General features: G+C 39.7%; 1 protein-coding gene across 1 annotated transcript in view; it reads right to left on the reverse strand.

Moving 5' to 3' along the window:
• Nucleotides 1-10155: 10155 nt before the first annotated feature.
• MBTPS2 (membrane-bound transcription factor peptidase, site 2) overlaps nt 10156-14654 on the reverse strand; it is a gene marked incomplete at its 5' end in the record, with an annotated part of 13419 nt that continues 8920 nt past the window's right edge. The window contains 2 exons of the mRNA XM_010159383.1: nt 10156-10378; nt 11724-11799. Coding sequence (XP_010157685.1) covers nt 10156-10378; nt 11724-11799 — 299 coding nt within the window. The remainder of the gene's footprint in view (nt 10379-11723; nt 11800-14654) is intronic.

The following is a 14654-nucleotide window of genomic DNA, read 5'->3' on the forward strand; positions in this document are numbered from 1 at the left end:
TGAACCATCTGCTTCGCTGCAAGCTCTTATTGATGGGTCTGACAACACCACTTCAGCCTCCTTCGCTGCAGGTACAGCCTGTATGTTTCACAGCTGGCTACCAACAATCCCCCTTTTCATCTAAACTGATGATAACTCAGGATTAACATCTGTGTGTACACGCAAACCCATGGCAGAAGAAAAGAGGTTTATTTTGCATTTCAAAGCACCCTTTTGATCTAGAAGAGGGGCCTTCATTTAAGGGACATTTTTTCCAAGTTATTTATTTGTAATTAACAACAAAAAAAATTTATTTTTTAAATCCACATGAGCATTCATTTTCTGTATTCTTTTGCTATTTAACATCAGAGTATGACAAGTTTGCTTGCATGACTCCTTCATCAGCTGCATTCACTATCTAGATTTTTTCTTTCTTGTTGCTATGATGACTAAAATTCACCAAACCTGGACCCCTGATTTGGCTACAACCGTAATGTCTTCAGGTACACCGTACTGCTCTAAAAATTCATGCAAATAAGCTCATTACACTTGTATTTGACTTAGTACAGAGCATGGGAAATGAACTGGAGAATCACATATAGGAGAAGAGTGATTTATCACATTTACTGTCAGATTTAATGTCCCGTTATTAAATGACACAGTTTAATTTTACACCATCATTTGCACTTGTTAAAAGCAAGCCCCTGTAAGTAACCCTGTAAATGAAAGCTGAGATGCTTTCTTCAGAATTGTTTTTGTCATTTTCATGTCAAGATAATAAATAATTTTTTTTTTAATAAAATAAAAAAAAATCATATAGTTCTCAGTTAGGTAAAGTCCCAACTGAACAACAGGTTTCTGCACACTTACAAAAAAATACTGCTTCATAATACACTAAAGTTTTCACAACAATTTCAGTAGTATTTTAACTTCTGGTTCAGTTACATTTAATTGCCATTAAAGTGGAGTTCAGAGGCCAGTTAGGTTAACTACTGAAGTGTTCTCCTTAGGCGTAACTTTGAAGATAAATGCTGGAAAATAACCAGGGCTTTTGTATATGACTAGTGACTTACCTGCACTGGTCCAGTAACGAAACAGTGAATTCTGGCTAGTCGTAGAAAGCATACTATGCAAGTTTTATTCTGCCCATTTTTTTCCTTAAGTGCTGCAGCATGTTGAGCGTTGCAGGCGCCTCACAGAACATTTCCAGGGAATAAATTCAATCATCTAATCAAGAGCAATAAACAGCCACAGTTGAAAACATAAAAGAAAACAAACCAAGTTTGTTGGTATAAGCAGTGGTAAGTACCTGAGAATTTGTGGTTTATAATGCATGTTCATAATCTGGCTTTGTTGATTTTGCAGCGATGATAAGAGATAGAGGTGGTTTGGCCTAGTTGCTGCCAGTTATTTAAATAGCTGCAGGAATGAAAACAAAGCCAACGAGCAAAACATTATTAAAAATGATTATTTTTCTTGATAATTGCATCTGTGAGGTCACCGCACATTGAAGAGAAAATGTGGAAACAGGAGAAAAGTCTTGACTTTGCACCCAGACAAACTGAAAAGTAAGATCGGGCCTGATCCTTAAACAGGGAGGGGACATGACTCCAAGGTCTAAAGGCCCTGAACTGCTATCTAGGATGGCCTCTCTGCCTCTCTAGGATTGCCTCTCTGATCTTACTACATGGGATGTTTCCACCAGTGATGGAAGTGTGTTGGTTTTATTTGCAGGTCAGCTCTAAAAATGCTGCAAGGGCAGTAGTAAAAATACTTATCGTGGAGTAACTAAGCAGCACTTGTATCTCCACTCGTAAAGTATACATGCTTGCTTTAAAGATCCCGTAAATTAACAAACCACCTCTCTCTATCACGCCCCTTCCCAGATTTTATCCCATTCCTAACTGAGTCTCACCACTTCTTTCCTCCTGCAGGGACAAAAAGAGCGGAGCACACAATGGTGGCAGTTGGCCAAGATATCACAGTCCCCTCACGCAGCCCTCTCTCCACCTGGTGCCTCTTCATCACTTCCTGTGAATCTGCACACTGCTGCTACCACCGCTCCACATCTGGAGACAGGGTATTTTCCTTATAAAATACGCCTTCCTTTTTCTTGCTGTAGATAGGGCAACAGTACTTATTTCTGCTACTTCCAGACCTGAGCAGGAGGAGAAGGCACATATTCTGCTAGCCTAACTTTTATAAACCAGCCTGTATAGCAATACTATGCACAAACAGAAAAGCTTAGATGTATTTTTATGCCAAATAAAACTCACTCAAAAAAGCCTCATATTCCACTTCATAAGTCGAAAAGAAATGCAAGGAAAGGAGTCAGTCTAGCTTGATTTTCTGCCCATATATAAACATCTGGCACGATACAAAATGCCCTCAGGTACCCCTCCTACAATCCAGCTGCTGGTCCAGAATGTCTTTGATCTCTTATAGGGCCTCACTCACATCTGCCAGCCCTATGCGTAGGGCTCAGGAACCCTAAGACCTAAACCAATGGAAAACGAAAGGGGGAGAGAGGGGGATGAGTTTCAAAACGTTGTTCCTCGTCAGGTTATTAACCTGAGAACACCTTAGGATATCTCAGCCCACACCAGATGCCTCTGTGGGTAACCGAATCAAATTCGGTAGGCTTAGAGGAATTTACACTTTTAATATCTGGTAATATTTTAACAGAGATCCTCACAGAGCTGTGAAAGGGGGAAAATACAGACACATTTGTAATAAAATAGCAAGTAAAAAGGATGACATTTAACAATAAAGAATAATTAAAAAAAGCTATTTCTTTTTGGTTTGAAAGATTCTTTTCAGGTGAAATGCAAAAGGGTGTACAACCATGTGTTTTTAAGACTGTCAGAAGTGGCAGTTACATAGTATTCAGCCATTACTATACTTGCAAAGAACCCAAATGAGGTAGAATTAATCAGAAATGTAGAGAATAAGATAGCTAATTGGTAAGAACATCCAACTCTATTTCAACATTGGAGCCTTAAAAGCATCAAAGTAAACATGAAAACCACATCTCTCCAAGGTAGAAAAGGAGAAGAAAGTTAGTAGAAGCCTGGGTGATTGCTGCTTAGACCTCATGAATGTTGTGGATTCTCCTAGCTTACCACTGTAAGATTAGAATCAAACCTTAAATAGTATTTCATTGTGTAGTTCACATCAAAAGCTCATAAAAATCTTAAAAAAAGGTTTAAGTGAGTTCAGTACATACAGATCTACTGAAGATGTTTAGGAATGCTTCTGGTCAGTGATTCAAACTGGTATGATCAGAGGAAGAACGACATTAATTCTTCTTTATAAAGCTGCCAGCAGTAAGGCTCATACAGTACTTCATTTTAGATCTTGCCCTGAATATTAGTGATCAAGGCAACATTCCCGTAGATGACATCAAGAGATCACTGATTTTACTCTAGACTACAGAACATGCATAATCACAGCAAGGGATAACATTTTCAAAGTCAACTGAAAAACCCAAGGACCATCCTAGAAGCTTAAATACTTCAGAAAAAAATAAACTATTGTCTCTACCTTTAACATGAGTAAGAAAAAGAGAAAAAAAGGTCATCTCCTCACGCAAGTGTTTGGAAAATTGCAGTGACCTATTCGGGAAATCCTACCAGTCCCTGAGCTGTGCTTTGTGCTCGTTTCTCATGGTAATCTTTTATCTGGGAACAAAGCCACGCTTGCTGAACCAGCTCTGCTTGTATAAAGTAACAGCTTGTCCAATATGCAACAAAGGACAATTTAGTTCTCAGTACAAATAACCTGACTAACTCTAGATGAGCTTGCTTAAGAAACAGAGCAATAAAGATTCAATCGCAAACGAAGCCAAACAACCTGGTGAAGACATGCTAAAGCAGCCCCCAACAGCACTTGGAAGCGGATGTAAACTTGCTTGGAACTAGCCAGGATACGTGCCCAGCTCTGGCCTGGCCTGTAGACACAAATCAAAGCCTGCAATATGTAACATCACCTTAACGTCACTTGAAGATCTGACTTTCAAGTGCTTCACACTGAACTGGCCTTAACACCCAGAGAGATTGTTTCACTTACCTTGACCATGGCATCCCATGTCAAATACTTCACTACAAAACAAGAAGTCCATGACTCCGAAAGAGAAGGATTACACAGGAGCCAAGCAAGAGAAAGGGATTTGCTCCTCTAAGGCTGTCACTATGTACCTTGGTCACATAGCTTTGCTCCAAAACAATGTGCAGGTGCCTGGACATACTTCCACTGTAATTCAAACTAACACTGTGAGAAGCTGGTAAATAAGGGAAAGTAAAGTGATAGTTGTTACTAATTTTTGGAGGTGGTCAGACACTGAAAAGGATAGTGGTACCTTGTGCTACCTTGTTGGTATCCAGAGAGAGAATATAAATTACATAAATTACATATGAAGAGTACGAGAATAGATGAGAGAATACAGTAACTGCCACAAATAAGGAATTATGTCACTCTTACCTTATTTTTAAAAACAGATTTAAGCACACTAACAATCAAACAATGAATTTATTTGCAGGATACATTTATCATACATAGAAAACAATACTTATTGTTTGGTTGATTGAGAAAAAAAGGCAAAACAAAACCACAATACATTATTCAAAGTGTTCCATATATTTGTTAGCTGACATTTTCAAAATGAAGCTTTCTTTTTTTTTTTAAACATGATGGTGAACAATGCATAGTGGGAACAAAGGGTCTAGAAATCTAACATTCCACAGCTGTGAGTCAGTGTGAAAAATAAGGCTATGTAGAGGAAAAAAACCCACAGAGAATTTCAAAACAATACATATTCCATTGACAGGCTTCAGATAAGATCATCTGGGCACATGAAATCTAAAAGCCAAGTTTTGTAAGGAAAAGAGGAATTTAAAATATTAACAAACAACTTGGGAAGGCAGAAACTACATTTCTCTCATGATGGATTGGAAATTACCTCCAAACTTTAAAACGAGTATCAAGTGAAGGTCAATCACACTATGATGGTGCAAAAAACAACCCAAGGTGAACATCTAGAGGTGAGAAGTATCCAAGTCCGTTTTACTAAGTAAGTTACAAGGACTCATAACACTGACTCAGCACTTATTTATCAATGGAATGACAATGCATTAAAAAAAAAAAAAAAAACCCAAACCCAAAAAAGTTTGATCTCCAGTCACTGAATGATTCAGTAAAGGGCTGGAAAACATACTGGCCTGCTCTGAAATGTTAATTACAAGTTCTTTGCCGTTTCATGCCAATGTAAATGGAATGAATGGAATTGCAGTGTCATATCCTGCTCTTTGTTCCCATCCTTTCACACTGGGTCAGCAGTGGGAAGGTTTCATAAAGCTGCCATAAACCGAGGTTCTTCCCTGCCACGAGTCCCTGCCATCTGCTCTTCATATGATAGTAGGGATGAATCCAAGGAACAACAGAGCTGCCATTTCCTGGCAGCCCCTAGTACAAGGCTTCCCAAATGCTGCAGTAATTCAGGGTATGTACCCCAGAAAACTCAGCCACATTAGATAACTAATCTAGTGTTCTAGTGTAATCAAACTGCTAATATTGGATCTTACCTGAGCTGGATTCAGCTTCCTTACTCGTAAGAACAAAGCTGAGGCAAGACTGGCTGTGGGAACTGGTCTGAATGCAGGTGTGTAGAATGCATATTTTACAAATAACTATTTCTAGAGTTTAACATCTTTTAAAAATAATAAAATACAGACTAGGCTACATAAACCTTTATAACCCTTCTTCATCTGTCATAAATGATACCCTGATACAAATTCAGATCTTTCAGATAGAAGACAGAGAAAATTTATTTTAAAAAATATTTTATACAGGTCACCCTTTGCCATAGTGCAAAATGTGTAGGAAACTATTAGATAACTTGGACTGTTGATGTTCTAAACCAAACAAAAACATATCCTTATTCCACGAAAGCTGAAACATCCTGACTGCCATGGGAAGGTCTGTCCTGAAAGCATTATTTCTTCAATATACTCTACAGTCTCACTCATCCCAGGTACCATTCAGAAGAGCACAAATAGCAGCATTTGGAGAGTGATGGATTCTAAGGCTGACCTCGTCTACTTGCCCTGAAAATCTGTGTTTACCGTGCTTGTAGCTGAGGCCGTACACAAAGCAAGAAACAGATTTTAAGCGTCAGTTTAACAAAACTTATGCAGAGAAAAAGAAAAAGGGGGGGAAAAAGCCTTCACTGCAGAGTATGGAGGACTGTGGTGAGTCATCCCTACAAAGGCAGCGATGCAGGCTGTGGCTGTGTACCTATCTAGTGTGTGTACATGTATACACACACACGTGCACAAACGCAGAATCATCATCGCTGAAAAATGTAACTGTCAATACAGTTCCTTGTTTCATTCCAAATAAAATGGCTGAATTAACACATTTACCACTGTGGCTCATAAATTTAGGCTGACTAATCTGCAAGTCCGTCTATACTTTTTCTAGTGAGGTCTCTTTCATTTACCTTGCGTGGAAGTAAGCAGGCTTTAATACCCCAAGTGAGCAAAGAGCACGCAACTTCCCACACGCTAAGAAGCTGTCCATCTTCATGTCATATCGTGCGTTATCAGAACATGCTATGGAAGTCTTTCCTGATATAAAGAAAACTCTCATAAAACACAAATCAGAACAATTATTGTAATTATGGAATTCTTCTGGCAATTTCCAGTTGGAAGCTATGTATAACACTTCCCAATGTCAGACACTACTTTTTTCCATCTGATACAGATTTAAAATGCATAGTATATACATATATAGCAGTATCCATCCAATCTTTAAGAGTGGTCTGTTTTATACTCCAGTCAATATATCCTATAATTATATTGATTCTCTATTAAAGAATGCATTACATCCTGAGGGACTAATTATAATGAGAAGTGGAAAAATTTCATTTTAAGGAAAGGCTTCCTTTCAATTTTTACAAAAACAGAAATAGAAGAAGCATCACAAACACTCCAGAGTAAAAATCCAACACACAAAAAACATTCTGTGTCCTTCTATGTTCTCTCTTGCCAAACAGACAAAACCCCAGCAAAACTCCTCCCAATAACTTTACATATGACACTTCTGTATCAGGATGTAATCCATACGTTGAGATTATGGGAGAATGAAATGGATCCACTGAACAACTTTTTCTTCAGAGTGGTCCAACTTAACTATTACTTTTGTCCACAGGTAATCTAAGATGTGCTGGGTCACCATTCATACCAAGTTGCTACAAGTCTTGATTCAAAGCACCCATACACACCTAAACTGACCCTTATGCTGTAGGATTCCAGCACATGGAGAAATGGACCCATGACTTATTTTTAAATACTTCTACTGCTATCTCTCCCATAAAAGATCACCAGGGCCTTTACAGTGTAGTAGCTTGCCTGTTTTGCTAAAACCATAACCAATGTGCTCTACACCCTCTTTTTGATTATGAAGTCAGACTGACGTTCTACTTAGTATCTAACTGTGGCTTTCAGTGATTGTGTAATGTAAAATAAACTGGATTCCATCTCCTTTAATAAAACATCACGTTTTGGTAGCATATTAAATAACCAGGAACAACCTGCCAGCCCCTTTACAGCAGATGGAACTTGTACATGCCAATTCAGAAACTTTGGGGGGGTTTGACATGCCTCCAGGAGGGGCACAACGCTAAAGGATTGTCCCAGGCAGTTGTGGTTAATGTGAGCATGTGAAGTATCAAACTTGTAATGTTTTTCACAGAATATTTTTGAAATCACCACAGATGCATTTGTTGTTGCTTTAGATAGTAAGACAGCACTGCAACTCTGACACATGAATGGTAGCTGTTAAAAGTAAACACCCCATCTTGGTAAATTGCACTAAAACTCCTAAGCGCAAATTAATTTTATGCAGTGTAGACTGGACAAGACACAGAGACAGAAAAAAGCGGCGCAGGGCCACTGGAAGGAAGAGCTCAGATTAGTCAACAGCCACTTAGGTGAGTGAGCAGGCTTCTGGAGCACAGCTTCAGAGCCAGGCTTTGTGCAAGAAGCAGGCTGCTCCTACCCCTCCTGTCCACAGTGAGATGGCAGAGCAGCCCATCAGAACTGGTCCCCTGAAACTCTGCTTCTCCTGGAGGAATGAGTTGGACTTTCAGGGTGTCTCCAGAACAGGGAGAAGCCCGCTGGCAGTTCAGATAGTTTGTTTTTCCTTTCTTGCACTTTGTGTGCCTTGTAACAACCTCCAAAGGGGCCAACTGGTGCTGTATTGACTGGAGGATTTGCTCTCCCACCGGGATCTGTGCAGACAGGCCTGGGTTGAAACGACTGAAAATGAGAGGCACGGGCCTGCCACCCCACTGAGGTGAACTTCAAGAGGCCCACCCGCCTGGCCTGCGACAGCACCGGAAAGGTAAGTAAGCTAACCCAACAACATCAAACATGCTCTCTCCTGGCTGCTTGCATCATCTTAAGGAAAGGACACACCTTAAGTGAGCGCCAAGGCTGCCATGTAACAAGACAGTAACGCATCAGTGGGCAGACATTGAAGTTAGAATCCATGCAGTAGCACCAGGAATTGGGCTGAACCCCGCTTTTAAAATTACCCAGGTTTTTGCCAAGAGGATCTACGTTAGCTGGCCATAAATGCTTCAGTACCCCCCGCAGACCAGCATCCGTGAGCTTAGCTTCCACCTCAGTTCTCGATGGAAAGGCCAGTTCTGTGAAGGAACTCTGAGCTGCAGCAGCTCCTGCAGGCAGCACTGTGGGCACCACAAGTTGCAGGGTCGTTTTCAGAATTTTCCTGTTTTAAATATTTAGGCTCCCATACTCTTTTTTTTTTTCCTTTTTTAAATACCAGCCTATATTGAGGCAAGTCTCTGATATAAACTATGCAATATATCACAGGAGGACATGATAGCCAATATATAATCCTACTGGCTACAAAATATTAAAGGCTTAGAACTTCAAAGTATGTCAGACACACAACAGAGAGCAAAACACTGACTGCTCTCCCACTGTTCGCTTAAGAACAGGATATGGTCGGTACTCATGTCAGAAAGCAAAGCCAAATGTTTAAACAGTTCAATTCAAAATCACATTCTTTCTCTAAACAATTCCGATCCAAGACCAGCTTCAGCTAAACATCTTCGTTAGCTGTCTCTGAACAGAAAGAATCCTAGCAAAGCAAAACAACCCTTTGAAAGACAGAAAACCACCAGTGAGTTACTGTACGTATTACATGCATAGCATCAGAAGACAGACACCATAAAAACAACAGGTTTCACTTTTAACTGTAAACAGGTATAATACAGTATTGTTTTCTGAGCAAAACAACACAAACATTACTTATCACTTAGGAACAATTGCACACAGCATACTTCAGCACTCAGAAACTAAATTTCAGTTATTTTGTAGCTATTGCTGACAAATATTGCCTTTACAAAACCTTCAGCTGCGCAAGATAGTATACAACTGAATGCATAAGAAACGCAGACATGTGGGCTTTGTTATTCTCCCCCACGTCTCATTCTTAACAGATGTTGGCGCTTCTCATCTACATCCTGAGGACAACGCGCTTCCAGTCATTCTGGCCCGCTGAAAAGGAAAGATACTAACCCATATGGCCTCCCTCTCCTCATTAACACATGGTAAGCATTTACTTAGCTTTTCACCATTTTGAGATCAGACTTCAGGGCTTCTTAAGAGTCCAGTTTGGTAGACTATCAGATTAACAAAAAAACCAAAATAAGGTGCTCAAGACTATGCTGACTGAGAAATGACCAGATCCCACATAGATTTTCTGAAATTATTAAAATTATAAAATAAAACCTAGGTGTTTTTTTTCTTCCACTTTGCAAATGTCTGAGGCCAAATAATTCCCTTATTTTGTGATCTGAGTTAATGAAGTCTTAGGCTTTTTCCTGTGAAACTTTACAATGTAATTTCTCCAAAATTAGTTCAGTGCTTAAAGAGTATGTAAAAAGGTTCCTACTTCTTTCTATTAGATTTCCCAGGACCACAGGCACCACATTGTACAGTTTTAAATTAAAACAGCAGCCAGCAGTGATTGTTCTTTCAGTGTCATTTTAAGGGAATTATTTCAATCTCAGTACTGAACAAGTTTTAAAAGGCAATGGTTTCATTATTTCTGTGTACTTTGATAACTGATGGAAGCGCATCCAATGTTCTATCGTGCTGTCACCATCCAAAGTCCCAGTGCAACATTGGCAGCCAAAAGCGCGCTACCAGCAAGCAAAATTAAAAAGCCAACAAGCTCTCTGTTTTGTTTTTCTACAATCAGGGAGCTCAGAGTGGCTTCCAGGAATGAATTTAATATCCACTGACCATCCAAAGCGAAGCATGGTACAGCATTGATAACTGCCAGTGCTCCTGATAGTGAAATTAGGTACCTGGTTGGCATTAGTTAAGGTTCATGAATAATATCCAAGGAAATGTAAAAAAACCCCAACAACAAAAACCCACCCCAAAATCTTTTTTGTTTCTAGTATGCAGAGAGAAACACGAGGGTTATTTTTTATCTGCCATTCTGTTTCACAGAAATTATAAGCACAGAAGTTTTACGCTGTAACATACCAGCTCAGAGAACTGCCTTTAGAGATTCACTTGTTTTTAAGCATCAGGTTTGGATACTTAAACAAACTGCACTCTTCACACTCGGATGAAAGCAGGAGAGAACAAAACCACTCTTAATACTGCTCATCTTCCTCCCTTGCTGTGTGTGGTTTTGAAGGAAGGTTATAGCTCTGACACCATGCCTGAAATAAGAAGGTATTCTAGACCTATGACCTAAGTATGAAATAATGATTAGGAATATTTTCCGAAACACTCCCTCGCCGGAGTAAATAAGTGGCTGGAATATGATTGGAAATCTCTCCTACTTACCTGTCAGCCAGAAAAGTTGAGTGGATTTCTGTACATGCGTGTGCATGTGAGAATGAGGCAAGGCTAGATCATTTTTATTGTTGGTAAAGGCTTGCTAACTTTGATACCTACTCTGACATCTCCATCCTACAATGGCTGGACAAGAAGACATGTGACTCAGAAAGCAGCTGGGTCAGCATGAACCTTGGTGTGTTACCAGAAAAGAGGAGCTTATGTAGCATCTTTACTCCAGTTTCATGGGCTACGCTGAACAACACTGGTTAATTGTTCTACAGACACATATAAACATCTCAGTTTCTAAGGCTAAGGGTTCTTGGATTAGCTGTATTCAAGCCTACTAACCTTTATGTATGCATATACATAATCTCATTCATTAATATGCATATTTTAACTGAATTATCACCCTGTTTTTTTGAATAGGCTAAATTTTCTTTTCTGTTGAATTAAAAAAGAAAAAGAACAACCATACTCTGTTATTTAGTTCAGTGTAATGACTCAAAAATGATAAAACACTGACATATCAAAGCTAGCAATACCATCTCATTTGTCCTGCCATAAATTCAGGCTTACTTTGACTTTCTTGTCAGAGCTGTTAAGACTCACGCTCAAGAAAGAGTTAATAAAAGCACCGACCCAAAATATCCCGCTAAGCACAAGAAAGCAAAATATTTCATTTTGAGCTTGGCACATGGATAATAATCAATGCAGAGATGGGATAAAGATGTCAAAACTCTACAGAAATGTTTTAGAGCATCCTGTCTAAAATTATATCCAAGTGAAAATTTGCTGGGTCACCAAATTCTAAACAGTTCCCTTCTTGCCTTAAAAGAACAAACATACTTCAAAGGATACTTGCAAAATGTCTCTATTACCACAGGCAGATCGATGCTTAGAAAGTTATGTCGTGGTACAAAACTGCTGAGGCTTACTGAAATGAAAACATAAAGATACACAAAACATGAGCAGTAATTCCAGGATTATAACATTATTAATTTTAGATTACAATTTTGCAGAAAAATCAGATTCAAAATGGCATTTCTTCAAGGATGAATAGCCAATGTAAATACAGTTTTGCTTGGGCTTTGTTTTTAAAAGAGAGCAGCCGTTGAATCTTTCTTTACATCTTTCTTAAACATTGTCACTATCATAGCAAAGTCACTCCACAAAACACAATTAGCATGATTTCAGTAAAAGTAGATCTAAGATATATATTTTCAGGGGCAACTGGACATCTGTAGTGATAAAGACCACATTGTGTAATTTAAGTCCTTTTCAAAGAAACACGTATAAGAAGAGATTACAGTTACCAGACTTTTTCAACATATGCAGTCCACATGTACACATTCATACTGAGGGTGCACATGTGTACTTTCTCTGAAGGCCAGAAAATTCTTCTCTTACAGTACCTGCCAAAGATGCCCCCAACCTGAGGCTGAGCTCATGGTGTACAGGAGCAGAGTTCTGGAGTCACTCTGAGAAAGGTGATGCAAAGGTGCATTACACCACTTAACCCCAGTTAGCCAGTACATAAGTAGCTTCTTTTGCCGTCTTCAGATGACACCATAAGTAACTCGAAGATGTAACAATAAAACTTAAAAACCTGGGAGGTAGGACTCGGTGTTCTTCCTATCAAGAGCGACTGGAAATTGCCGTGCCAAGCACCACATGACCTTGAAACACTGCTTTAGTACTGTTAACTTCTTTGAAGGTTCAGCTGACTGCATGGCAAATGTTTATGAGAGACTCCTCAAAGAAAACTGAGGTAGCTCGAGACCTCCCAGAGTCCATTCTGCTAGTTCAGGGATGCTTCATCTGGGCTGTCTCATAAAAAGTCTTGATGCTGTCTTTCAAAGCAAGCAGTAGTCTCAGTCTGCAAGCCTCAGGGACCATTTGAATGCCTTGGTTCTGTGACAGCTGGAAGAGAGACACCTTTCCTACTAGAAGGGTCCACTCACAGCATAACAGTTTTATTGCCAGAAAAAGGAGGTTTAAGTTAATTAAGAAATTCGAATTAGAAAATAACCTTAAAAATGCACTTGCATGGCATCAACAACAGTCACTCTGTCACTAAAGAACGACTTCGGATGTGAGCTGAGGGCAGCCACAATGGCCAGAATTTTCTCTACCAACCTGGGAAAAAGTTATAGCTGTAAGAAACACCACCTCCACAGAGACGTGTGACAGCAAGAGTTCAAATCCCACTCAATACAAACATTCCTTGGGAAAGGAACAATTCAACCCACCCTTTGGGATATGTTGAAACCATAGGCTAAGAGAACACTGGAAACCTCACAGCACTAGTAGAGAACATACCAAAAGTGCTCCTAAGTCTATCTTAGGAGCAAGATCAGATTTCTTCATGTTCAAAAAACAATTTAAGGACACCAGAACAAAGATGAGGGGGAAAGTAGTTCCAAAGGCACGTGAGGCAGAGAACTGCTCCGCTCAGTCACATAAACACATTTTCTTCTGTTAACAGAGGCCCCTCTGACGAGTCAGAAGCAATAATTAGTTCAAGCAGCAAGCATACCATAAGATGGAAAGACCTGGATAGTAAGGAGTCCCAAAAAAAGAGTGGGTTTGGTGTGGCAATAACCAGAGAACTTTCCAGTACCAAAATTGCTGTAGCTGTGCCAAGACAGCTTAAAAATCATGTTCTCTCTTACCCTACCTTAAGAAAGACCTTTGATTTAGGGGAACTGAGGGAAAATAAAAAAGTCTGTTGAACTATTGAGTGAAGCACATAACAGACAGAAATCCTGGACACCACCCAGCTCAGAAAGTCAGAGGCATCCAAGTCAAGTGATATCCAAAGCAAACAACTCATCAAGCTGAAGGCTGGTATCGGAACATCTGATCAGACCTCTTGTTCATGAGCGAAAACTGCAAAATGGCTCAGGCAGACAGTGTATTCATAAAGATTTCTAAAGACACACACGGCAATATACTGTAATTTCAGTTGCCATCCTGAACCTGAAGCTGTGCCTACATTAAGAATGGATCACTTATCTCCTTCCCTCTTTGTTACAACAGTCTGTTGTCCCTGACAGCCTCTAGGCATGGATCTAAACTCCAAACCTTGTTGCTGAATCAATCTCCAAAACACAAAGGAAGTCTTCAGGAAGTTGCTGGGCTGAGCTCTAGACACTGTAATATGAAGCAATGAATCTAGTGGGTGTAACGGATCAAACCTAATGACAGCAGGCAAATCAGTCCTTCAGGGAATAAGAAAAGAATTACAGAAATTATGTTCTCCACACTTGTCATCAAAAGACACTTCTGGGAAGAGGTGAACAGCAAGGAGGCTGGGTGAGACAAAACAGTAAGTGTTTTCCCACTCTAATTAAACAATTCTTTGACCTGGAATTAACATTTCTTTTGTTGGCTAATGCTAGATGGTGTTGGCAAACATTGAGAAGAATGCACAACAGACACAATTTTTATTAGAAGTGATTTGGAGACTCGGTTGATCAAAGAGGTTCTCAAAACCTCTTCACAGGGGGGGTGGGGGGAAGAGGGGTGGGGCAGGGGCAGGGAGGGCAAAGCATGTGTGCTGTGGAGGAGAGAGGCAGTATGGCATGAGATATTTCTGTGTGGTCTCCAGAAGAACTGTACATGTAACCCTTTAAATATGAGTTGAAAGAAAATAAGGATCATCCTCAGCAATAAGGCGAAACAAGCATGGAAATACTGAGAAACCAAAGAGATAGACCTTCATCAGGGATTATGGCTGTTGTTACCCAAAAAAATCACCAAAGCTAGAAGTGGCTTTTTTTTTTTTTT

Source organism: Eurypyga helias, unplaced genomic scaffold (genome assembly GCF_000690775.1).
Source record: "Eurypyga helias isolate BGI_N326 unplaced genomic scaffold, ASM69077v1 scaffold29279, whole genome shotgun sequence".
Taxonomy (NCBI): Eukaryota; Metazoa; Chordata; class Aves; order Eurypygiformes; family Eurypygidae; genus Eurypyga; species Eurypyga helias.